The 27967-nt window shown below is 41.2% G+C and overlaps 1 protein-coding gene across 2 annotated transcripts in view; it reads right to left on the reverse strand.

The window, feature by feature from the left end:
• The window catches only part of LOC126282014 (semaphorin-2A-like), a 408361-nt gene that overhangs the window by 104561 nt on the left and 275833 nt on the right, over positions 1–27967 (reverse strand). For both annotated transcript variants that reach the window (XM_049981407.1, XM_049981406.1), the window contains exons 5-6: positions 24022–24129; positions 3242–3512 (exon numbers count right to left, since the gene is read on the reverse strand). In XM_049981407.1, coding sequence (XP_049837364.1) covers positions 3242–3512; positions 24022–24129 — 379 coding nt within the window. The remainder of the gene's footprint in view (positions 1–3241; positions 3513–24021; positions 24130–27967) is intronic.

Below are 27967 nucleotides of genomic sequence, written 5' to 3' on the forward strand. Positions count from 1 at the left end.
CTTGAAACACTTCTCAGTATAGCCAGCCCTGTAATATACCTTCAATGCTTTTTCTTATTCCACGTACAATACGAGACTGGAATAGAAGGGAGAACCGATAGAGGTACTCAGAGTACCCTCCGCCACACACCGTCAGGTGGCTTGCGGAGTATGGATGTAGATGTAGATGTAGATTCCATTTTCAAATGATGACATCCGGTTTATGCACACCGTAGGCTTTTTCTTAAACAACAGAGACCTCCAGAAAACTAAGGTTCTTTCAAATCTGAACCACTTTTCCAAGGTATATTATGGTCATGTACTTGAAACAAATATTATATTGAAATTTAAAGCTGTTACAATCGAAAAAATTCTGTTAAAACTGTATTTAATAATGTGTGTGTTAAATTATTGCTTTACTACATACCGATAATCAGTAAGTGAAATCAAATTAAGAAGTTGTAGAAAGCTTCTCTGCAGTAGCAGGCTTCAAGTGTCTCGCCTTGCGGGTCTCGTAAGCTTGAGAGCAAGTAATGTCGTTGTGTAAGCTAGGGGCCGAGATTCACTGGTAGTGGCTACAGTCATGTTAGGCGATAGGATTCAATATCGTTACAATTAAAACAGTTTAATTAATTGTATTGATTACAATTAAATACAGTGTACTTACCAATATCGCAGTAGGTGCTGAAAAAGTTTCCCAATTTCTTGAAGGCTCAGTTCAACCATTTTACATTTATTTGCAAGCACCTTTAAAAATGTTACAAGTGTAATCGAATGGCTTCAGTTCATTTATTGTGTATGGGTTCTTTTCATACATTAAAGTTCTGACCACATCCCAGAGAACATAGTCGGGCGGAGGCAGATCTGGTGAGCGCGGGGGCCAGAAATCTTTCGTAATTACTCTGTCTCTAAAGATTTCATCTGTAAATCATAGGGCACACCAGTCCCTATGATTAGCGTTACGATATTGGTTAAATTAATGACTGATATCATCTTCGTTCAGCCGGGAAAGAAACGGACAAAATAATTTGGGAAGCGACGGTAGTTTAGAAAAAGATCGACCGTATAATTCTTGCTCGTGTTGTGGCAAGCGACACTCCGGTTTCCTCTGCGTGCAATCGTATTTTGCTTAAGAGATGTGGATTTCCTGTTAACGAAATTCGTGAATTTTGGGAACCAAGCGTCATCAGCCAAACAAGTTCGATCTGGAACACTAACTCGATTGTGGTTAGCAAATCGCTGAAACCATTCACAATACGCTAATCGTTCTGTCTTGTCCATATAGCGTAAATGTTGGACAGTAGTAATTTTGTACGTATACATCCCCAGTTCTTTGGTTAAGACCCTACGCGCTGTCGTACGAGAGACTTCAGCCTCTTTTGATAATTTCCTCAGTTATTCTGTTGGACTCCGCAGCATGATATCCAAAAAGTCGTCAAGCACCCATTTTGTTAAAACTGTGGGGCAATCAGTTCGTAGGGCATCGTGAACTAAACTTGTTGGCTGGAATTTGCGGATTAAATCACGTACAGGGTACAGTGTAGCGATGTGGTCATCTCGAAGCAGCGAAACGATATCTAAATTGGCGCCTCACATGCTTCTTAAAGTTTCCTTCGGTACAGAAAATCTCTTCCACTAAAACTGCTCCCCTGCAGTGCCAAGCGTTTTCACTACACTCAGCTTACATAAGAACTAGGCTATAACGGAACTAAGAGCTGCAACGTACACGTAACACTAATAACCCACCCTACCAATGCAGGTTCACGGAACACGTGCTGGCGAGACTTTCGCTGCGGAGAATCTTCGCGGACGGACGGTACTATCGAAAACCAGTTGAAAGTTAGAGATATTTTGAAAATGAAGCCAAGGTCAAGTAACACCATTCGAGACAGGGAAAATTGTTAAGACATTAAAGAAAAGTAATTCATTTGCAAATATCAAATGTTCCAAGGTATAGAGATGTTCCGTTGCTATGTACAAGAGGGTTCATGGCTGACGAAGTACGGCCGAACCGGCAGTATGTTACGGAAATGACTTTAAAAATAAACAGAATTTTACACACAATAAAACTCTGCAACAGAAGGATCACCAATATCCCCAAAATACCTCTTATACGTCATACATCATTCACAAGTATATAACTCGCATAATTAAGAATATTTCGTCAAATACGAGGCCTATTTGGAAAGCAAGGCCCGATCGGTAGCAAAATTTAAATCACTGTGGAAATCAAATACGTATTATTTGCAACATTTAGCTACATATTCCAGATGCATCTCTACATATTCGCCGCACCGATTTAGACATTTGTCGCAGCGTTGTACCAACTTTCCAATACCCTCGTCATAGAAACAAACCGCCTCTGCTTCCTGCCCATTCTCTACGCTGGTCTGCATCTCGTTGTCTGCACCAGAACGTTTTCATAGCTAGGGGTCCATGTGAGCAGCGATTAAACTCAAGGAGAGTCACTTACTGCCTCTATTGTGGGTAATCAAACGCTTCCCATAGAACACGCTGCAGAAGCATCTTCACTGCCCCTACAGAGTGAGAATTGTCAAGGAAAGGGAAATGTATGACAGTTGCGTTATGCGGGCTGCGCGACATCAGGAGAAATTTCATACGAGGCTCTCATACATGGCGGGAGACACTATTGTTCTAGGCATCTTTACGTGCTCACTGTGCGCTCAGAAAGAAAAGAGCGACGTGACGCAATCGACAGGCGTACTAGAGACACTACCCAACACATCTGTGCAAAGCTTCAGCAATATTTTCACTGTGTTTTCCATTTCACACGCCACTGTGTTTTCCATTTCACACGCCATCGGACCTTGTAGAGCCTCATGTCTCACGGCAACCAAAACAGTAGAAAATGTTGGGAACTGTCATGGCGGTCTCTAGTGCACATTCCTTCATGTGATTCTAAAATCGGTCACCAGCGTAACACCAAGCAGGAAACACCTTGTGTTCCTAGGTACTCTGGCCTTCATGCAGAACATTCTCTCCTGCTACAAACTAAGTAACCTTTTAGTATTAGTGTTCTTCCGACATGTGCCACATCCTCCAGGATAATTTCAGTACGAGTCGAAAGGCCGACTAGCGTATCTAACAAGGTAATCCAACCTCATCGATGTCCGTAATCACATTATTGTTTATACATTAACGAATGACACCACAGAATTGAGAAAATTTGAAGTACTATACAAGCAAAGAGGAAATGAACAGGGAAGCTGAATGTGTAGAGAAAGGTAGGGGTAGTACTCACTGTCGAGCCACTTGGAGTCGTACTTGAGGGTCCTCTTGAAGGAGAACTCGCGGCGGCCGGTGGTGAGGTTGTGCAGGTCGGTGCGGAAGATGACGGTGTCGGCCTTGGTGAACTCGGCGTTGGTGCCGCTGTAGAGGCCCGGCAGGCCGCCCGGGTTGCCGCGCTCCACCCACACCGCCGTCGAGTTGTCCGCCGGGTCGTACGGGCACTTGGCCACGCCCGTGCCCACGCCGGGCACGTGGTCGCGCCGAGACAGGTGCGTCAGGTTCGCCTGCAGCGCGGAGGCGTACCTTAACCGAGTGTGCTGCAACGCAGGCTGTATACATGGCGATTTTGCTAAATGGAGGCGAACTGCAGGAAATGATCTCTGAGAGAATAAGATGCAGAAAAGGTCATACCGACATACGACCGCAAATGTCTCCCAAGGGACTTGCACCCCGCTTGAAGCTGAATGTAGAAGGTCTTTCACATTGTAATCTACAATGACCGGAGCCACGCTAGTCTAGAATAGTGTCTCACCTGAGCAACAATAATATCCTCAGCAAATCATGAATTGGATTACAGCACAGTTGTTCTACTGTCAAGAGGAGGCCACAGCTGTGGGATTAAGAATTTACTTCAAACATTGGACGCCTTTAGTGGGCCATTGAAACAATAATCTGGAAACTTCGGGAAAATCGTAAGTGAAGTTACACGCGTCTGTTACGTAACTGATGTATCTGTGCATAGGTGCTCAGTGCCAGAGTTCATGGTGATCCAGGGGTTTATAAAAAAAGCTGAGTGAAAAGATGAACAACGAACTTCAACGGATATCGTGTGACGTCGTGACGTCCACAACGACGAAGTAAAAAATAAATAAAAAAAATAAAAATAAAAAAATAAAAAGTTGGCTAGCTTTCTAGCTCCTTTTAATCTCCATTTTTTTCATCACTGGTCAACTGGTCATATTAGTTAATTTATATGACGTTTGAGAGGTAATATAGTGAAAAAGCACGTGCATTTTCGTGAAGTTGTAGTGAGTTCCATATGTTATTTGACTATTTACTGTTGGTCATCAAATTTTCAAACGCCAAGCTTGGAAAATCCACGTCAAACGTCGATAAATAATAGTGCGAATGACGTTATTCGTAATCAGTAACATAGTAAGTCACAACGTTTCAGGCCACAGTAGTAATGTACAATTACGCGTTGGACATGCTCGCGACATCACACGTTGCAGGATGCTATTTGTCATCCACACACAGCAAACATAAATTGCAACTTCATTATATTACCTCTCAAATGTCATATAAATTAAATACCCTGACCCGGGATGAAAAAAAGAAGAAGAAAAATGCATTAACTCGGAAATCTGAGCGGGAGTCGAACCGTTGCCTCATACACGGTTCTCTTGTAAAATTCACATTTATTGTTTTAATGGCCTACTAATGGTGAAGAAAGTTTGAAGTAAATCTGTGATCCCAACGTCGCGGCTTCCCCTTGTGAGACTGCCATTTACATGTTCACTCACCAAATTTTACAAGCATTAAATAACAAAATAACGCCAGCTGGTATTTCTGCGATCTGCTAAAGGCATTTGGCTATATGACTCACAATATTCAGAGTCAGTTCTTTTTGAAGATGACATAAGTATTGTAATCATTAGTACACATACAGAAAGTGAAAAAATTATAGAGGATGCCTTAATGTATCACTGAGTGGTTTTCTGGGAACTGTGTCACCTTCAGTTTTAAAAAGACACAACATATTCAGTTGTGCACTTCAAGGGATACTACACCAATTGTAAGTGTAATTGGCGACAAGAAAATAATAAGTAGGTTCTAAACTTCAAAATTCTTAGGTTCTATATTTATAAGTATTTAAATCGGAAAAAGCATATTATGGAACATCTAAAACAACTGCGTTCAGCAACATTTGCACTTACAACATCTAAAACAACTACGTTCAGCAACATTTGCACTTACAACAGTTCAAAATCTTGTATGAGACAAATCCGTAAGTAGACATGTTTTGCGTTATTTCATTCGATAATGTCATACGTAATAATGTTCTGTGTTAACTTATCTTTACGACATCGTGTGACTAGGACCTCTCGTCGGGTAGACTGTTCGCCGAGTGCAAGTCTTTCGATTTGACGCCAGTTTGGCGACTTGCTCGTCGATGAAGATGAAATGATGATGATTAGGACAACACAACACCCAGTCCCTGAGAGGAGAAAATCTTCGGCCCAGCCGGGAATCGAACTCGAGCCCTTTGGATTGACATATTGCCACGCTGACCAGTCAGTTGCCGGAGGCGGACATGACACTTATTATTCCACATTAAGATTTTATTTGGTACAAAAAGAAATTCACAACATCGCAACAAAGAATTTGATCACTTATCCGCGGATCTAAATGTCTGACAGTTAGCAAAGTAAAATTTAAAAAGTTTCTCTTCGATAACTTCTGATATTCTGTAGAAGAATTTCTGTTACTCTAAGTGTGCAAGCTGACGCCGAAATGGCGTCAAATCGAAAGACTTGCACTCGACGAACAGTCTACCCGACGAGAGGCCCTAGACACACGATATCGCACAGATAAGTTAACACAGAACATTACTACGTAGGAACTACTAAATCATTTCTCTGGATATAAAAAAATGAAAGAATGTCATATAAGTGTTCAGCAAGTAACCATATTTAAAAATTAAACGAGACTCGTCCGACCAGGCAACATGTTTCCACTCATCAACAGTTCAATGTCGGTGTTGACGGGCTTAGGCGAGGCGTACAGCTCTGCGTCGTGCAGTCATAAAGGGTACACGAGTGGATCTTCGGCTCCGAAAGCCCATATCGATGATGTTTCGTTGAATTATTCGCACGCTGACACTTGTTGATGGCCCAGCATTGATGTGCAGCAATTTGCGGAAGGGTTGCACTTCTGTCACGGTGAGCGATTTTCTTCGTGGTCGTTTGTCCCGTTATTGCGGGATCTTTTTCCGACCGCAGCGATGTCGTAAATTTGATATTTTACCGGATTTCTGATATCCATGGTACACTCGTGAAATGGTATGAACTAGAAACTCCCCACTTCATCGCTACCTAGGAGATACTTGTCCCATCGCTCGTGCGACGACTATAACACCATGTTGGAACTCACTTAAATATTGATAACCTGCTATAGTAGCAGCAGTAGCCGATCTGACAACTGCGCCAGACACTTGTTGTCTTATACAGGCGTTGCCAACCGTATCGCCGTATTCAGCATTTTTACATTTCTCTGTTTTTGCATACGCATTCCTATGCCAGTTTCTATGTCTCTTCATAGAGAGAGTCTATCGAAACCCGTTATCACGTACACTTCTTGGAGTTCACCTTACTAGCATACCCACATCAATGCTCTAACAACAGAACGTGGCAATACACTTGACTAATCTGCTACTGTCCTTAATAGATACCCTGGGGTACACCATAGTTCTGTCACCTGCTTTTACCACTCCAATACATCGGTAATTAATTCGCCACAAGTTTCACATGCCGAAGAAACCATACGTTGCATTGCACCCGCACAAGTTTCGAAACTGTCGTCGCCAGTTCTTACACAGTTGTCGCTAACTCTACGAGGGTGTGCTAAAAAGTGATGCCTCCGAATTTTTTATATGAAAACTCTTAAAGCTTTTTAAGTAAAAGATACTTTACGAAAATTCTATATCATTATTCTTCATTTCTACATATTTTCAGCCCGCTGTTGCTAAATGGCTCCGAATTGTGTCTTGTAACATGGCGATATGTGAAGAAACTATGTCGTTGGGTGAGAAATAGCGTGCTGTAATCGAGTTTCCAATTCGAAGAGTTCGTCAGCAAGTGGAGCACCTTCTTCATCAGCGTCATAATGCTAGACCATGCACAACCATCGCCGCATTTGCAACTAACCGACGCCTTGAGTTCTCTGTCATGAACCATCTTCCACACAGTCCTGATCTAGTCCCTCCCGATTTTCAGGTATTTACAAAACTTAAAGAACGCCTTCCAGGACTTTGATAGGGACGAATGAGTGCAAGAGAGGTGACGTTGTGCCTACGTCAACAAAGTCAAACATTCTACAGTGACAGTATCAAGAAACTAGTCTCACGCTGGGGGAAATGTGCGCGGCGCCTAGGGGGATGTGTTGAGGAATGTAAAATGATGCTAGTGTTTGTTTTATTTTAAAAGGTTTAAGAAGTATGACATGAAGAATTCGGAGGCGTTAGGTATCTGGACGCTCTACTATCAGACTCTGCAGAATAACTCACTCCTGAAGTCACTATAAGATTCAATTCACTAGGTAATCTTAATGTCCGCTGAACATATGCAGACTGGGGATGGAGACGATTCGAACATCAAATCAAGAGAACAAAGACATTATCATTTCCACCATGTTGTCACGTTAAAACGTCTTTCTTCTAGCAATACTAGCAAGTTAAGGGGTCTATCTCATTTTCTGGTGCGCAAGCATAGTCATACACAAGTTTTTCAAAAATTCAGTGCAGAGAACGTCTAATATGATGACGGAGGCTACGACAGACGTACGCAGTCCAGTCACATTACTGTGTTAACCGTCTACGTTCCACGTCAACGTACAATAACCAGTCTAGACGGTATGTGTCATCACTAGCAGTGGCAAGTATATTAAGTATGTGGGGAGGGGCGAAAATGAAATGACATATCTGACGTCATGAAAGTGAGGGTGATAGGATTTCTGGCCAAGGGTGGAAGCATTTCCAAAACGGCTAAGTTCGCAAGCACTTCGCCTGCCGTCGTCGTGGTTAAAATATAATGTGCATGACAAAACGGCACTATCCAAAACCGGTGCCGAGGCAACTGAAGAGCACCGCGGGCCATAGATGACAATGGTGAAAAGCAGCTGAGGAGATGTGCATGGGTGAAGAGACGCGCAACTGTTCAGCAATTGACCACCCAAATGAATCAAGAACAACAGTACCTCCTGGACGAACGTTTAACGAACCTTGCTGCGTACGAGCCTCTGCAGCAGGCACCTTGTTCATGAAACCTACTCATTCTCGACGGAGACTGGAATTTCCCTATCAGTAATGCAACTAGAAGTCCACCGTGTGGCGATAGGTAGCCTTTTCAGAAGTATCACCTTGTATGCTCCGTGAGACAGGTAGCCGGTGGCGTGTATGACGCGAAGCGTCTGAAAGCAAACGCCATGTAACAATTTATGAAGGTTTCTCGGGTCTCTAGCCGGGTGGTAGCGCTGATACCTCGCGACGATTCGGGAAGTGTCGTACTACCCGTCTCCTGGCGAAGTGTCGAGATTCGCGGAGAACGGGCTATTTATACGCGCGGTCACCCCCCTCCACCAGTGCTCGGGTGGCCACTAACCGTGCAATTTTGGCCAAGAGCGGACCCACGTACGGAAGGAACGCGAGTCGTTGGTCTGATAAAATTGCACGACTCCTGGGCAAATACAATATCAAAACCGCTCTTCGACCACCACCGAAGACGAGTGAGCTCTTCGGATCTGCCAAAGACGCACTGAACCTTAACACACCAGGAGTATATCATGCGAATGCGGAAAACAATACATTGGGCAAACACAGCGTTGCATATCTAAACGATGTGAAGAACATATCAGATTTTTGCGACTAGTTCACACAGAAAAATCAGCCACAGCGGAAAGCACCTTCAACTTCGAAAACACGGAGGTACTGTGCCGAGCATCTGGCTTCTAGGAAAGAGTTATCTAAGAATGCATAGAAAAAAGGATTCACGACAATCTGGTCAACAGAGATGAGGGATACCAATTCAGTACAGCATGGAACCCCGGGATAGCGGCAATCCGTCTGAAGCGAGCCCGTCAACGTCCTCCGCCGCGGACGCAGACAGAATGCTTACACCGAGAACCGGGGGCGACCGCCATCCCCACCAGCGCGCGCACACCGCTGGTCCACTGCAGCCACCCGAGGTCTAGTGTAGGGGGGAGGTGACCACGCATATAAATAGCCCGCTCTCCGCGAATCTCGACATTCCGCCAGAAGATGGGTGGTATGACACTTCACGAAACGTCGCAAGATATCAACGCTACTACCCGACTGGAGACCCGAGAAACCTTCATCAATAGTTCACGCCGGGAATGCCTACAGTCACGTATACCATGTAAAAATCTTCGAAAGGGACCAGGCTGGAGCCGGCCGGGGTGGCCGAGCGGTTCTGGGCGCTACAGTCTGAAAACGCGGGACCGCTACGGTCGCAGGTTCGAATCCTACCTCGGGTATGGATGTGTGTGATGCCCTTAGGTTAGTTAGGTTTAAGTAGTTCTAAGTTCTAGTGGACTGATGACCTCAGAAGTTAAGTCCCATAGTGCTCAGAGCCATTCGAACCATTTGACCAGGCTGGAGACCATTTCCTGGGCGATCTCGTGATCCTTGACGGCAGATTGGAACAATTATGCATCTATCCTTCGGGGACCATATCCACCCCTAAATGCAGCTTGTTTTTCCTCGGCACCAGCAGGACACTGCAACGTGTCACACAGCTCATTTCACGTGCGTGGTTCGAAGAGTGCCAGTGTGGGTTAACTGTACTGCCCTGGCAACCAACCTCCTCCGATTTAAACCCAATCGAGAATCTGTTGGACGACGTCGATCGGGCCCTGGATACTCAAACAAGAAACCTAGCCCAGCTACTCACGACACTGTACATAGCTCCTCATCCCTGTCGGTGCCTTCCAGAACCTCATTGGCTCTCTCCCTGCACGTCTTGGAGCGGCATGCGCAGCAAAAAGAGGTTATTCAGCCGTTTGATAAATTGTAACATTACCTGGACTGAACAGTGTACTTCAACAGGCCTCCAGGTGTTGGAAATGAATATTGAGTGAGTACGGAGTATCCAAGAGATCAGCTGATGTGTCTGAGAACAGTACAATGTAAAATGTGCTTTACTCAAATGTTGTACTAATTATGTTTTAATGTAATATTGAAAATGAGTACAATCAATTTCAACGCAGAGTTGGTATCGATCTAGCAGGGCGATCTCTGTTCGACGGAAAATGTATGACGTGCGGTGTACGAGGACTGTTCAAAAAGTAAGGTGACTTTTCAAACTGCGCGAGCAATATTCATTCAATTATCGATCTTTCTTTTTAGTTATGTTGGCACACATGTCCCGAACATGTGTTCACAGTATAAAAAAAAAATGTATAAGTGTGACTGCTAAGAATTCTTGGAACTAATTTCTACCCTGAGAGCATATGTTAGAATATATTTCGGTTTTCATGTAGCCTCAGAGAAGAATGTTTAATTGGTTGAGGCCGCCAGGATCTTTCAGGCCAATGCGCTGTGCTCCCCGACCTATTCACCGATTGCCTGAAGTACGGATTAGTGATGCGCGTACTGGTTCTCCAAAGTGCCGCGGGGTCCCATCACACTTAATGGACATTGAAGCATCCACAACTCTCTTGTGGTTCCCTTTTTAAGTACTCCACGTCGACGTCTGCTAGTAGATACGTATCGTCGGTAGGTTTTCCGGCTTTACTTCCCGAAGTGACAGCGACGACTCTCCGATGAGGTGTTTCGCTATTACTGCGAGTCTTGTAAATATCGCTTTTATTTAGTAATTTGCCTGGCTAAAGGTCTCCCCTTTTATGATTAAGACAGCCTGCACCACCTTTCGGATGGAGTGGGGACGTCAAAGAGTCACAAAAGTTCATATTAAGCAGTCCGTAAAACACGTAAACGTTCACTTCAGTTAGCGTGTTAGTTAATGCCTACGCTTTCCACTAGATGGTGCAGACTTTCTGCTGAATAGCTTTGGTTCCGTAAAATCTTCACTGATTAGTACTAGGTAAATGAAACAAGTACAATACTCTTGTATTTCACTTTCACTCTTCATTCAAGGATTAAGATGGTGATGGTCTATTTAAAAGGTTCCTAGCCTGGAGGAATCTAAATAGTCCTCATATGCCGATATGCATGCTCTCTATGTCCAATTCGCAACTAACGGCACACGACACTTTCAAAAGTCCACACGTTAATATCTGAATACCGGTACCTCTGAATGCACTCGTATCAGAAGATAATTTCAGTTTCTGTCCTCTATATCTCCGTAAAGTTCCAATCTAGCAGTAAAGTCCTAAACTCTCCTTAATACTCCGTGACTAGCAACAGTCAGAGATCGTACACTACATCACTTTTAATCTCCGTAATATTCTAACAGTTCATCGTGAATCTTAACACGATGAAGTCCAATCTAATTATTGTCTCGCTGACTGACACGAGTTCCCCGCCCTTTAACGAAACAATCATGGCAAAAAGGTGGCAATAACGTCGATCAGGCCTTTTTATGGGTTTTTCATCACAATAGTTTAACGTCACTGATTTCTCCATGACGAAGCTTCCGTGGCTATGCTGTACGTATACGCTAAACTACTTGCTGATATACTATAATTTTGATCTGCAATTACCAAAGTCTGATTCTACACTATTTTCACTCTAAAAATTCTATTCTCAATTTTAAATTATTATTTCTGTTGCTTTTATCACTGTTAACTGAACCAAGGTGTTACAACATCCTCCGTGTTGTGTGTAGGGGAATGTCATCCACTAGCGTCAGCAGATGCTCTTACAAGAGCGGTTTGTATATCGGTACTGTGACTAGGGAAGGCAGCACGTAAGGTCCATGCAAATAGTAGCCACGATCCCTCCCCGCATGTTAACTGCATCTGTGGCTCACTGTGATAGTCAGGACGTCACAACACTACTTTCTTCAGATCACCTGAATACGCGTTTCCGATAGCTGGTTGCTTCATGAAATAAAGGATATCCCAAAATAATGTATACATTGTTTGAAACTGAATACCTCTTTAATTAAAACAGACAGGAAAGAAATGCTTTCGGAATAATATAGACTGAAGATTATCTTGAGGTGGGAATGCTCAAAATAATCTCCTCCCACAGTAATACATCATTAACAACGACTTGCAATAAAGCCAAATACCAGTTGCGTTGTTTCCAACTGAATAGCATCGTAAGCTAGATCAGTTTATTCTCTTAGATCATCCAGAGTTTGTGGTTTTGTGTCGTGCACTGTGCTCTTCACTTTTTCCACATATATAGAAGTGTAAATGGTCCAAATCCATCGATCAAGCTGGGTGATCAACATTACTTCCTCTTCATCATATATATCTCGAAGGAAATGTGCAACTGAGAAATTTGCTGACATTAAGTACAAAGTGGGTTTACACTTCTTTCTTTAGTTACGTATGGATTTCCAGTAGCCCAGTACATGAAATTATTGCAGTTAATTGTTCCGCTAAATTTAAAGGACGCTTCGTCCGACCAAATAATGAGATCTTCTTAGCTTTCATTCATCTTCTTCCCGTAGATAGATGACCCACCCTCAAAATTCAGTTCGCCTGTTGGAATCATCCTAGTTCAGAGCATGAAGAAGTGTTTGAATGTAAGGCTTCAAACTCAGAGTCCTAAAATTTCTGTGAACACTGATTCCGCTAATCCCAGTCCCAAGAGAGCTCTGTCACACAGAATTTTTGCTGCCTTTTGAACGTCTCTTTCCTCCGCTTCCTTCCCTGTTCACATCGCACATCTTCTGTTGACTTCAAACTTACATCGAATTCTTCTAACTATTACTTGAAGAGGTGGTGGTGTTCCAAATTCAAATCTCCAATGTCATTGAATGTCAATCATATTCACTGCTTTCCAGTAACATTTTGGCAAACACTTCCGTTCTTCAAACGATAACGCCATATTTATTTCAAATCCTGCAACGAATTGAGGCCTTATTAAGCTTTTCACTACCTTCTGAATTATTATTCACCAAACTATTATTTCCGTCTCCTTTGTTTAGAGAATCATTCGGTTTCAAATTGTTTACACATTATTTTTCTACGCCCAGTGTATTTGTTGTTATCTCCGTCGCAATATCAGTCAAGTCAGTTTGGGCATAGAATTTTTGAACATTCTACGTACTAAATGTCATACGTCACACACATTTGCACATGACATGTAAAATTAAATAGAAATACTTACAATTTGTCACTTGAAAATAAGTTAAACCTTGGCATTGGATAGTAGTGCTAAATAATGTAATTATTTTTACTAAGAAGCCTGGTGGAGGTGAATATGTCCTTCTTTGAAGTTCTAGAGCTGTTTAACCAGCTGAGAAGAAATCCGTTCGCTGTGAAACATTGACATTGCACTAAAACGTAAAGAGAAAAATGAAAAACGTAAGAAAAAGCACGTTTTTAAGCTCTAGCATATGTTTCGTAATCACTAAATGTCATCTGATGCTTGTGACTGTGTATTGACTGAAAGGATGGTGCCAGTGTGATGTAAAATAAAAGAAACTTCTCCGCTCAAAGTTTATGTTTACACAAATTGATTTGAATGTTATTATACTCCACATACGTTTTACAGAACTTACGTCATCAGTTTACAAGTGTTTATGTGTAGGGACTCAAATAAAGTTTAATGGTTCCCAGTAACCGAAAAATCTGGAACGACACTGAAATTTCTGTAGTGCAACGTTTAATTACACGGTCACGCGACGGCTGAGATCTCTATTAAAAGATATTTGCGTGGCCGATGGTAATCTATGGCTTTTGCGTTGGACATGCAGGTCACGCAGCCGTTTTGAGTTAGCAAACAGCTTCTACAACTCTAGCGGCCAGCAACAGCCCAACTCCTTCCAACCAGGTAGATGTGAGAACATTACCGATCCATATTTTCTGATTTAACCAAGACTTATGTCTTGAACTTGTAAGAGTAACATGGCTTTACTAAGAATAGCATTACGTTTTCTTTCATATTTAACTGAAAGAGGGAGTTGGATATTTTTCTAATGTACCTCTGGAAAATTATAAGTGCCACATTTTAAAGTCAGTCTTGTATGATCTATCTCTACTCATGTAACAGTTGATAGTTTAGTTATGTCATGCTCAGTGCATCACTTTCACGATTATTTTATCGATATGATGTGTAATAGCGCTAATATTTCTGAAATTTTTAGTTCTACACTTGCAGCTACATTTAGATGTACACTATTTGTTTACCAGTTCTGAAACAGAAACTCCTCAATGGAATAGAAGGAGTTGTCCAAAAGAAATGGTTTTAAGCTAGATTTAAAATCTGATCTGCTACCTGCCAGACTATGTTGTTGGGCAAATGATCAAAGATTTATGTTACTGAATAATGTACTCCTTTTTGAGCAACTGACAGCATATTGATGTGGTATCTACGTCACTTGTATTATAATACCATTGGAGGTCATCGCCTTTAGCAACTTGAGACATGTGTTTACAGAATTGAATCACTGAGTGTTATTATGCCCTGAAAGTTGTCGAGTAAAACAGAAGTAACATTTGGCGTTCGCAAACGAAGTGTTATAGGCCCTCTGCTGTTTCTGGTATATATAAACGATTTACGAGACATCTGAGTAACACTCTTAGACTGTTTTCAGATGATGGTGTCGTTTACCTTTTAATAAAGTCATCAGATGATCAAAACAAATTGCAAAACGATTTAGACAATTGATTGGCGACTCCATGGAGTGCTGTGTGCGCAACGACCATATATGTTAAATTAAAAGGAAGGTCAGCATTGGCCGTAGTATTGATGTTCTATTGAGAGCAGAATCGATTTTTGATCACATAGTGGTCATCGTCAGTGCTGTACAAATTAAACTCAGACACTGGTATTTTGGTTATTGATAACTTGAGACCAGTGTCTGAGTTTAATTTGTACAGCACTGAAGATGATCACTATGTGATCAAAAATCGATTCTGCTCTCAATAAAACATCAGTATTACGGCCAACGCTGACCTTCCTTTTAATTTGATTTAGACAATGTATCTGTGTGGTGCGAAAAGTGGCAGTTGACTTAAAAAATGTGGAAATTGTGATGTCATCCAAATGAGGACAAATGGAATCCACTAAATTTCTGTTACACGATAAACTGCACAGATCTAAAGCCTGTAAATTCAACTAAATATATAGGGATTATAATTACGAATAACTTAAGTTGGAACGATGACTTGGATATGGTTGTGCATAAAACAAACTAAAGACTACGATTTAATTGCAAAACACTAAGAAAATTCAGCAGGTCTACTAATGAAATTTGCTACACTACTCATATACGTCCTCTTCTAGAATATTGCTGTGTGGCCTTGGATCCGTATCAAATATGGTCGACAGAGGACACCAAAAAATTTCAAAAATGGCAGCTCGATTTGTACTGTCACGAAATAGACGAGAGAGAGCTACTAGTGTGATACCTGATTTGGGGTGGCAATCTTTAAAACAACTGTGTTTTTCGGTGCGACAAGATCCTCTGATGATATTTCAGTCACCAAGTGTCACCTCAGAGTGTAAAAATATTTTGTTGTGTCCATATACATAATAGAATAAGAGAAAACAGAGCTCGCAGAGAAAGATTTAGGTTTTCGTTTCTCCCGCGCCCTTTTCGAGAGTGGAACGGTAGAGAAATGGCTTCAAAGTGGTGCCATGAACCCTCTGTCAGGCACTTAACTGTGAAATGCAGAGTAATATTATGGATGTGGATGCAGATGTAGGTTAACTTCAAGACATGTATTAATTGACTTATCCTTCTTTTCTTAGTAGATTATTTTATACGTTATGAATGAAGAAAAACGCATGACATGGGTGTAATATTCTACAATATTGTAGAATTCTTATCTTGGTACCAACAGTCACCGTTTTCGAACTGTTCCTCTACTGCACGCAGTACACAACGCTATATGCAGTGGCAACTCAAACCCTTCCATCGGACTGCCACACGGTGTAGCGTGATTCAAGACTCCAAATCAGTCCAGACATCCAATATTCACTGTCTGCACTTTGCAAACCACCACAAGCGTCGATTGGGATTGACTACGGAAATGAGTGGCTTATGAGGAGCTCCTCGGCCACTGAACCTTATTCTTTGTAACACAGTAATCGTGCAGGCTGAACTACTGGTGCCACTTGGGAACTCAAGGCTGATTTCATGTGATACCACTCTCCACAATAACCGACGGTTCTCGTCCGCCACTACATGAGGTCCGCATGGTCTTACTTCAGCCATAGTTGTTTCTTCGCGTTTTCAGTTCATAATCACGTCACCATGAATTAGCTTGGGCAGCTTTAGAAGGGTTAAAAAGCATCTGAGATGATATCCACCGACCAGTCCACATTCTAAGTTACTAAGCCCCCTCGACCGAATGATTATACTGTTATTGCTTCTCTATGTTCAACACGATGCACCTGGCCGCATTTCATACTAGGGGTTCCTCGCGACATCCAGTGGTCAGTTCTGATTTGCATAGGGGTGGCCATACATCTTCGATCACATAAAATATACTGTTTTATTGAGAAAATGGAACTCATATATAAAGGAGCTATCTTTGTCGCAAAATATGACAGTTGAGAACACATTTTATGTTTAGCGTTGAAATCCGCTTTGGCCCACATTAAGTCATTTTCTCGTCTAGGTCACTGGAGGACGGCTGCTGCAACTGACGCCAGCTGGTGCTTTTGTTATCGGTATTTAATCCGGCTAAAAAGTATAATAAAAAAGAGTAAAGTACGGCACGACTGACTGGGGCCACAGTTATATGAAAAACGTAATCTGAAACGTTTTCTTTAGAGAAAACTCACATGTATTTCTCCAAGGCAGTAAAATAAGGAAATTTCGATTGGAATCGTGCATGATGAAAACCTTGCGATATAACGTCACATATTTTATGAAGCATCGTTTTTCTGTTGCTCTTTCTTTTTACTTTTTCATGTACCTTTTAAGGTCCTAATTTTCATTTGTCAGTCTTCGTTTTGCTCTTCGCCGCCGCCACATTTACAGAGGTAGCTTCTTTGTTAAGTGGATTGTCCATAAAAATGTGAAGCATCCAGAAGATCTCGTCGTATGTCAATGTAGTTTAATACCCGTACACATCATTGGCCGATGCACAAATGTTTAGAGTCGCAGTTCTACTGTGATAGGTAGAACGCCCATTAGGGTTCATTATTCGTGCTGTTACTGGGCATAGTATGGTACGCAAGAGATGTGAACAGCGTCAGACGTTGAATAATCATTGTGAAGGACACAGTGTAGTCACATACTCGTGTGACACAGCAGCTCACAGAGTTTGTAAAGGGCTTCATTGATTTTTGATCTCCATTTGGTCGACTATTCTGATATATCAGTGTCCAGATTTATGGGCTATTCGAATGTGACACTGGTCACGATGTTGGACTGGATGGGAACGTGAGGGCAGGGATAAGAGTCGTCCGGCCACATACCCGTGTTGTAACTATACCAACCACATCGTAACCCTTACACATCTGATGCTGCCATTCGGGAAGAAGTAATAGATTTCCTGCAAATGGTTCAAATGACTATGAGCACTATGGGACTTAACATCTGAGGTCATCAGTCCCCTATAACTTAGAACTACTTAAACCTAACTAACCTAAGGACATCACACACATCCACGCCCGAGGCAAGATTCGAATCGGCGACCGTAGCGGTCGTGCGGTTCCACACTGAAGCACCTAGAATCTGCAACATTCTACGCCAGCCCGCACCACTGCTCGGAGAATAGCAGCAGTCGCACTAGAGAATTACCATTCCAACCGAAGGCTGGTGTTAAAACCGCAACACTATGTGCTCCATTTGGAGTGCTGTCGTGACAGGGAGGCACGGCGCGCCGCTGTGTTCAGAGACGAATCGCAGACGTGCACTACCGCGTTTTGTTGTTGATAATTCTCCCGGGTTATATGGCCGTGGTCCATGCAATACTTCTATTCCTAACGTTTCGTCCAATACTACTTTGGACATGGTATGGCTGGTCCTGTTGAGTCCTGCCGACTGACGAGTCGGGCGTCGGAGAGTGGCCTAAATAACGAGGAAAGTGGGCGTGGTCTAGCTTGCACATAGTAGCAGAGAGAAAACTAGTGAAAGATAAAATAACTATCGATAATAGTCCGTCATAGATAAAAATCACTTATCGATTCTGTAACGCCACTGACCATATCTCGCTATAGTGGCGTTACAGAATCGATCAATGATTTTTATCCTTGACGGACTATTATCGATAGTTACATTTTATTTTGACTAGTTTTCTCTCTGCTACTATGTGCAAGCTGGACCACACCCACTTTCCTCGGTATTTAGGCCGCTCTCCGACGCCCGACTCGTCAGTCGGCAGGACTCAACAGGACCAGCCATACCTCTGAGGACGTCCAACATAGTATTGGACGAAACGTTAGGAACAGAAGTATTCCATGGAACATGGCCATATAACCCGGAAGAATTATCAACAACAGTACCATCCGGTCGTGAAAGCCTTCATTGTATGACTACCCCGTATGACCATCGTCGCCGAAAGTGGGGGAGACGTGGTAGAGGTCCCGTCCCTCCGTGTTCTGGAGAGGCACAGTTCTGTTACTCCAGGTGTCATGGTGTGGGGAGCCATCTGGTGTGCCATCGGGTGACAGCTGACATTTACTGGGGGAGGGGTGGGGGGGGAGGGTGTGATTCGAAAGGCACGATGGTACCCCACGGACATCCAGCGACCTTACGTGTTACTTCTAATACCGTAGTATGTCGGTGCCATTGGCAACACAACAATGCTCATCCATATGGCAATGCGTGATGTTGACGAGCTTCCGTAGCCATCGAACTCCCATCTCTCCAACCAGTGCCTCCATCCACACCAGAGACGCTGCTACGTCATATTGATATGAGGCCTCATACTGCTAAGTTGTCTGTAAAATGTGGTTCGACATTGTAATCACTGAAATAACAACAAATACCTGCTCAAGCCATGAAGTTTCGTCCCGTTTCTTCCTCTCCTTATTATTCTAACCATTTTTCTTTTTTGAAGGGCAGTGTAGTTGGCTAATTTTGTTAGTCCTCTAAACAAATAATCTGATCGACATATTCACCGAAACAGCAAGCACTGTTAATTTTTTGTCTCGCGTTATTTTTCCCTTTTGATAGTATGATTCTTGTTACTTGAATTGGTAACAGGCAAGATGAATAAAAACGTTAGAATGAAAACAGTTAACGAATAAAACAAACAATAAGAGGGAAACTCCCTTCTAGCTTTGTCAAAGTGCTGGCGTATAGATTCTTATTTATGAGATATGCAATTAAAACCAAAAGACTTATAATTACAAATTATCTCTTTCAGTTGCATATAGTTGTCGTTAGATGGGATGTTAGTCAGACTTCTCTCGGGTCACGGCCCATGAATAGGTTCGTTTTCAGCATTAGTATGTTTCCATCCTCTCTCACGCAGCTGCGGCTTTTTTCTCTTCTGTGTTACAAGTATTACCCAGTTGAACAGTTTAATACCTCGTTTCCACCAAACATCTTGCATACTAATCATAGTATTCCTGACATTACTGCACTTTGTTATCTTCTATAGTAACGTAATATCCGAATTTCTCCAGGCTAGACTCTAAAGTGAGGCTAAGTGAAACATGTTTCAGACTTTTCCACCGCAGAAAATGAGGTAGTCGCAGGAAACTAAATGCGGCACCTTCATCTTATTAACTTGAAATACACAATTTTGTCATATCATGACATGATGGAGACCGTGGCTGTTGTTTGAAGACAAATGTTGATTGTGTTGGGACAGCGACCAGCCACAAATTTACTTTCAGTTCCTTTATTCAAAGGAAGGCGCAAGGCTCGGGTTAGGTTCCTGGTACTGCCAAGGATTTTGAAATATTAACCGCTAGACGATGAAGGCTATCATATCTCGATAGCTATTCCAAATAAGGCATTGCATTTCGCCGATTGTTGTGTTGTATTGCTAATGAACATAATATCGCTGTGTGTCTCTCTCTTACAACCTGTCTTTTTACCTATATTGTCGTGTACTTTTGTTCTGTGTCCAGAGCCAAGCTCAAGAACGACAGGAAATTAGTTACTTTCGCCTGTCTGTTGGTGTGGAAGACGAGACGTTTCCAGTGTAAGTGCACTTTGTATCCACGGAATTTTTCTTACTCTTTTTAAAATGACACGCCATGAACACAGAACTTTTGTTAAGAGTGATATAAGTAAAATACAGATTTGAACTCAGTTCGTTTTAACGGTTCTGTATTTTTCTCGGGGAAAGGTCTCGAAATGGTTTGCAACATGATACAGTCGTAATGTCATTTCATTCAGGTTCACTAATTACGAAAAGTAAGGAGTCATAAGTTGTAATTAATCTGTATCAAAGGGCGGCCGCGGTGTCCGAGCGGATGTAGGTGCTTCAGTCCGGAATCACGCGACTACTTCGCTCGCAGGCTCGAATACTACATCGGGCATGGATGTGTGTGATGTCCTTAGGTTAATTAGGTTTAAGTAGTTTTAAGTTCTAGGGGACTGATGTCCTCCGTTGGTAAGTCCCATAGTGCTCAGAGCCAAACTGTATCAAACGTTAATGATCATGATCTTTACAACCCGAGCCGTGTTACATTGCCTTTTTTTCATTAATTCCTTAAGTCATCCGGAATCCGTCTCCGTCTCTGAATGACCAGTGCGGCTGACTATCACGCCGACGACTCGGGTTCGGTTCCCGGTACTAACAGGGAATTTTTTCTTGGCGACAAGACTGAGTGCACTGAGCCTCTAGATGGCGAATGAGCAAATGAGCAGCTGCTTCAATGGGAAGTAGCGGCTCCGGGCTCTGAAAAGCTGACAACGGCCAGCGGTTTGATGACCCCGCACACAACTACACCGCGCCCAGACGAAGTCAGTGGTTGCCAATCACACGATAGAACTTCGATCTCGATTGAACCACGTGAAACCGGAATGGCGGAGCATTATTATTATTATTATTATTATTATTATTTTTACTAGCGAATGTCCCCATAGGAGAACGATAAGCAGGTGATTTATCAATATTTCTTTAGGTTCTTCTTTTTTTGCCAATATTTCTTCATTTTCTCCCCAAAGGCCTTCTTTCTTTCTTCAGTCCACTTTGGTCGGTATGGTTTTGGTGCCGTCTCTGAAGTAAACTTCCACTTGTCAATTTTTCTTCTGAATGTATCCCTGTCTGATGCGTCTGTTATGTCAATTTTTGCTTTTGTCAAATCCTTCTTAACTTCAGTTACCCAGGGTATTGTTGCTTTAAGTGATGTCACATAGTCCAATAGACGTTTAGTTAACCTGTTCCCAGGTAATCTGTGTAGGTGTCCATAAAATTTCATTCGTCTCTTTCTGATGTCACTTTCGATATTTGATAGTTTTTCAGTTGTTTCGATGGTCTGCAGTCTGTATCCATCTTGTGTGTATCGTGGTCCCAGAATTTTCCTAATAATTTTTCTCTCTATTTTCTTAATATCTTGTAAATCTAATTTTCTATTCAGTGAGAGCGTTTCACTTGCATATGTGACTGTAGGTTTGATAACTGTGTTGTAGTGTCTGATTTTAGTTCCTTTTGACAGGCATTTTTTGTTATATATGCTTTGAACAAGTCCGAATGCTTTCTTGAATTTCTGTACTCGGTTGTTTTGTGCTATTTTCTCGAGTCCTCTTGGTTCAATAACTTCGCCGAGATACTTAAAGTGTTTGACTCTGTTGATTTCACCAAAATTTGTTTCCAGTTTCGGAATATCTAATTTGGAGCACATAAACTCAGTCTTCTCAAAGGAGATTTCCAGGCCAACCTTCTCTGCACATTCTTTAAGGATCTCAATTTGTTTTATTGCAGTTTCTTCACTGTCAGTTATAATTGCTAGGTCATCTGCAAACGCTAAATATGGGATGTTCAATTTTCCTTTACCTCTTCCTAGTTCAATTGGTTTCCAGAAGTTTTGTTTCCTTAGTTCGATTTCCCATTCTTCCATTACTTTGTCTAAAACTATGTTGAATAATAGTGGCGAGATCCCATCTCCTTGTCTTACTCCTGTTTTAATTAAGAATGGTTCCGAGATTTCGTCTATGAATTTAATTTTTGATTTGGTTTCTGTCAGTGTTTGTTCGATTAGTTTTCGGCTTTTGGTGTCTAGTCCACGTTCTTCGAGAATATTAAATAGAGACTGTCTGTCTATAGAGTCATATGCTTTTTTTTTAAATCAGCAAATGTGCACACTACTGGTTTAGACCGGATTGCTTTCATTTTTAAAATAGCTTTAAGGTTAAAGATCTGTTCAGGGCATGATCTGTTAGGTCGAAAGCCTACTTGGTAGTCTGAAATTGTATGTTCTAGTTGTTCTTGTGCCCTCTTTAGTAGACACGCGGATAAAATTTTATAAGTCACAGGTAAAAGTGAAATGCCTCTGTAGTTGTTTACGTCTGCTCTGTCTCCCTTTTTGTGCAGTGGATGAATTAGTGCACACTTCCAATCCTCTGGAATATTTTCTGTCTGCCAGATTTCTGTGATGATTTGGGTGATCTCTTTTAGGGAGTTTGCGCCAAGGTTCTTCAGTAGTTCAGCTACAATTCCATCCTCTCCTGATGACTTATTATTTTTGAGCTTCTTAATGTGACTATATATTTCTTCCTGAGTTGGCGCTAGTGAACTTTCATTGGTGCATTCTGGTTGTAATCTGGGGAATCTTGTTTTCGGTTGTGGGCAGTTTAGAAGTTGTGAAAAGTATTTAGCTAGTTCTTGGCAATTTTCTTTGTTAGTTAATGCTAAATTTCCATTTTCTTTCCTGAAACAGAGGTGTCGTGGATTGTATCCTTTGACTTGATTTGCGAACATTTTGTAAAAATCTTGTGTGTAGTGGTTCCTTAAGTCTTCTTCTATTGAGTTCAGTTGTTCATGAAGATATTTTCTTTTAGTTTGCCTAAGTATTTTAGCTGTTTGCTTTCTCACTTCGAAAAATGTCTGTTGCGTGGTTTCTGATTTGTCACAATTGTAATTTAAGAAGGCACGTCGTCTCTCTTCTATTGCATTATCACAATCTGAGTTCCACCATGGGTGTTTGGATTTTTTCTTTAATGGGATCAGTTCTCTTGCTTTCTGTACAATTTTTGTTTGGAAATCTCTCCAATTGTTTGCAGGTTGCTTTTCCCATACTTCTGTAATTTTTGATTCTTCGATTTTTTCAGATCAAATTTGGGAATTAGTGGAGCTTTCTTTCCTCCTTTCCTTTTTGGAGTGAATTTAATTTTCACTCTGGTAAGATAGTGGTCAGAATCTATATTTGCCCCTCTGCGGATTTGAGCGTCATGTATTTCTTTTTGGAAATCATAGGAAATCGCAACATGGTCTATTTGAAATTCCCCTAGCTGAAGGATAGGGGATCGCCACGTTTTTTATTTCTTAGGGTCCTTTCGAAATGATGTTGGCATGATTTTTAGGTTGTTTTGCTGGCACAGCTCGATGAGCCTCATGCCATTCTTGTTCGTGAATTTGTGTGCAGGGTAGTTGCCGACTGTTTTTTATATTTCTTTTCTTTGCCGATTTGTGCGTTAAAATCACCGAGGAGAATTTTTACGTCCTCCTTTGGAATTCTGGACATTTCATTTTCAAGTTTATTTATTATTATTATTATTATTATTATTATTATTATTATTATTATTATTATTATTATCATGACTATATAACTCTTCCAGAGATGGAGTACTAATCTGTACCATGATATTTAGTGAAGAGCGTAAATTAGGTAAGCTCTACAAAACATTAGAAATCAGCGTAACGTAACAAACGTATTTGTCTTTCAGTATTGCCAAAATGTAAACCTTGTCATATGAATGCTATATTCTAGGAGATAAGAAAACTACGCTGCAGCAGGTTTAATTTAGATAGTTCTCCTGTTGATGAGAGACAGAGGTGACTTACGTATATGACCCAGTCCTTGGGGAAGTGCGCGTTGGTCCCACACACGTAGAGCCGCGTACCGTCACCCATTGGCTGGATGACCCGTATGTGGTTTCGACAGTCGAAGTGCTGGAACCATATGAAAACATATCACTCATATGAGAAGCGTGTTAAATCTCTCTTGAATTTCAGCTCGCCAGGTTCCAATGTAGCATGTAACGCAAATATACTTCACATATAGTGAGTCAGTAAATAACTCACAGGATATTGATAGTAAAAAAAATAAAAAATACGATGACTACGAAAACTTAAAAAAGTTTTTCCATGATTTATACAACAAAGCTTAGGTTGCAGTGCAACCCTAAGCTATTGTGTTAGCTATTGTACTGCATGAAAGGGGTGTGCCACAAGGAAGACTTTCAACTAAGGAGAGTTGAAGTGCCCTGTAACATTGTAGCAACGCTCATGAAACTTACACGAGAAATTACAGGAGTGTTCTTCCTGCGGTTAATAAAAATCATAGCATTTCAGGCATCCAATTTTTAACGACTTTTTGGACTTTCATGAAAATAATTCTAATTCTAGTTAAAATTATATTTTTCATCTATATTCAAAATAAAACAATCACGATTTCAAATTTATTTTTAATTAAACATAACATGTTTCACATCGGTTGGTTATCATCATATCATCTAAAACGATAAAGGAGGCTAATTAAATAACTATCCTACAAACACTATACGGCTAGGCCAATAATTTAATTAAAACCGTGAACAACGTTCAAGTAAAACTGTCAAATGGAGTTCGTTGTGCTGGCTACTAAAGCTCTATGTGAACCACAAACACATGAAAATCCCGTTATCAAAATAACTAAAAGCAATTGTAGTAACTTGACGGGCAGATTTCATAAATCAGAATAACTAAAAAGAACTGTGGGAATCAAACGGAAAAATTTCATAAATCAACCAATAGCCACAACGGAAACGAGATCTGTTAAACATATAAAGGAAACCAAGGAAGAATTACAGATACCTTTGATCTGTTACAGCGGCAAGTATAGCAGAGCGTAGAGGAATGCGTACACCTCGGCGCTCTAGCGGGCAGCGCCACAATAACTACTAAACAGCGGATGGCACCAGGTAGCCGCGCCAATGCAACTAAAGTACAACAGATGGCGCTGGTATCTTAAGTTACGGACAAGGGTAATATGGAGTTGATTAACAAAGGCTTGATAAGAAGAACTAAAGTAATTTACAACTGAAATTAAAACGTAATTAAAATTATTAAACAAGTAATATGAGCCATCCAAATCACGTGTTATAGTATGGTTAATGTCTCTTTCAAATTCTAAAGGTGGCAGGGGTAAAATACAGGGAGGGAAAGGCTATTTACAATTTGTAAAGAAACCAAATGGCAGTCATAAGAGACGAGGGACATGAAAGAGAAGCAGTGGTTGGGAACGGAGTAAGACAGGGTTGTAGCCTCTCGCCGATGTTATTCAATCTGTATATTGAGCAAGCAGTATAGGAAACAAAAGAAAAATTCGGAGTAGGTATTAAAATCGATGGAGAAGAAATAAAAACTTTGAGGTTCGCCGATGACATTGTAATTCTGTCAGAGACAGCAAAGGACTTGGAAGAGCAGTTGAATGGAACGGACAGTGTCTTGAGTGTATAAGATGAACATCAACAAAAGCAAAACGAGGATAATGGAATGCAGTCGAATTAAGTCGGGTGATGCTGAGGGTATTAGATTAGGAAATGAGACACTTAAAGTAGTAAAGGAGTTTTACTATTTGCGGAGCAAAATAACTGATGATGGTCGAAGTAGAGAGGATATAAAATGTAGACTGCCAATGGCAAGGAAAGCGTTTCTGAAGAAGAGAAATTCGTTAACATCGAGTATAAATTTAAGTGTCAGAAAGTTTTTTCTGAAAGTATTTGTATGGAGTGTAGCCATGTATGGAAGTGAAACATGGACGATAAATAGTTTGGACAAGAAGAGAATAGAAACTTTCGAAATGTGGTGCTACAGAAGAATGCGGAGGTTTAGATGGGTAGCTCACATAACTAATGAGGAGGTATTGAATAGGATTGGGGAGAAGAGAAGTTTGTGGCACAACTTGACCAGAAGAAGGGATCGGTTGGTAGGACATGTTCTGAAGCATCAAGGGATCACCAATTTAGTATTGGAGGGCAGCGTGGAGGGTAAAAATCGTAGAGGGAGACCAAGAGATGAATACACTAAGCAGATTCAGAAGGATGTAGGTTGCAGTAGGTACTGGGAGATGAAGAAGCTTGCACAGGATACAGAAGCATGGAGAGCTGCATCAAACCAGTCTCAGGACTGAAGACAACAACAACAACAATGTACATACTATGTAAACATTATTGTGGTAAACGACGGTAATATTAAAAGTCAGCCAACAAATACGAAAGGCATAAGACAAACAAAAGTAGTGTCCATTAACAATTAAATAAATAAAGCAACTGCAAAATTGAATTAAAACTTACAAATCTTAAACACGTTAAGAAATTACTTATGTGTGTGTCAGAGGCAGTCTGCTATGGCACTGCACTATTAAATGCTCACTTAAAAGCCATAAAATTATAGTGGCTGTCCTACTGGTCAATAAACATCTTTAAATCTGAGTGTCGACTAGATACTCAAGGGATTACAACACGCACACACGGCACAAGAAAGAGGATAAGTGCAAGGTATATAACCAATGGAGGAGTCTAAGGTTATAATACGGGAATACAACTATGAAAGAAAATTATTGGAGTAATAGTGCTAAATCAATGGAGGGATCTTATGACATAAAATGTCTGATTCTTGTTAACTAACTGATCATTAAGAAGAGTATCACTACTTTAACATGAGTATATAGCAATTCCCATCACTTCTCACAAGTTCAACTGTTTTTTCCTTTTTTAAATTAAATTCATCTGCCTCGTATATCTGAGTCGCAACAAGTGAAAAGTCTAATAATCTGATCGGTGCCGTTCCTGAGATGTAGGGGATAATGTGAAGTTAAGTTTGAAATAACTAATTTTCTTAATATATGTTTCTTTTTTTTTTTTTTTTTTTTTTGCACTCAGTCAGAACCACCCTGCATCATACTGTGTGTCATGCTTTTGATCATTTTTCATGAGTCTCATTCTTTTCTTCCATCTGTACTCCTTACCTGCCATTTCTGTTGCATACTGAGCTTTGCTGAAGCGCACCTCATCCGCCCTGGAAAGTCATCTGGTGCAGATTACACAAGGAATCGGATATGCTGTAGCACTTTTACACTACCACTGTTGCGAACATTAAAAGCAATAACAGCGTTTCATCCCATCTCTTCTCCATTATAGTGTCTTCCTCGCAATAAAAACATTGTTTGGTGTGCGAGTTGTTGACAGATTCATTTGGCTTCTGAGTCTGCCAATTTAAACGCTTCTACTATACGCCTGGTCTCTGTAAATGGCCCTCCTGACTTACATGACTGTTTCTAGGATGGAATGTTTCCGGCTGTATAAAGTGTCTGAGTACTGAACGTTGCGTTACTTACACCATGAACCTCGTCCAAGAGAGCAAAGTTGATACATATGTTTGTCATCTATTGATAGTTTGTGGGAAAAGAAAGATAGCCCATACAGCCTGCCACGTTCTGAAGAAATCATCTGCATTATTCCAAATGCTCGTCACGTAGTATTGTCGCAGCTCATCAGTAAGTTTGCCTACCTGCCTATATCTTATATTTGTACCACCAGAAGGGTTCTGGTTTACTTTGTATCAGCTTCCTCATCTTGGTACTCATTCTGTTCTGAACGTGATTTACACATTCCAGTTTTGTGATAATATTACGACAGTAAATCCGAGCTGCTGCTGCTACACTGCTGTATACTTTGAAGTCTACACCACCTAAGAACTTATAATAACAAATGCCCGTTTCATTCATGGATCGACTGAAAATTTCAAT

Source organism: Schistocerca gregaria, chromosome 7 (genome assembly GCF_023897955.1).
Source record: "Schistocerca gregaria isolate iqSchGreg1 chromosome 7, iqSchGreg1.2, whole genome shotgun sequence".
Classification (NCBI taxonomy): Eukaryota; Metazoa; Arthropoda; class Insecta; order Orthoptera; family Acrididae; genus Schistocerca; species Schistocerca gregaria.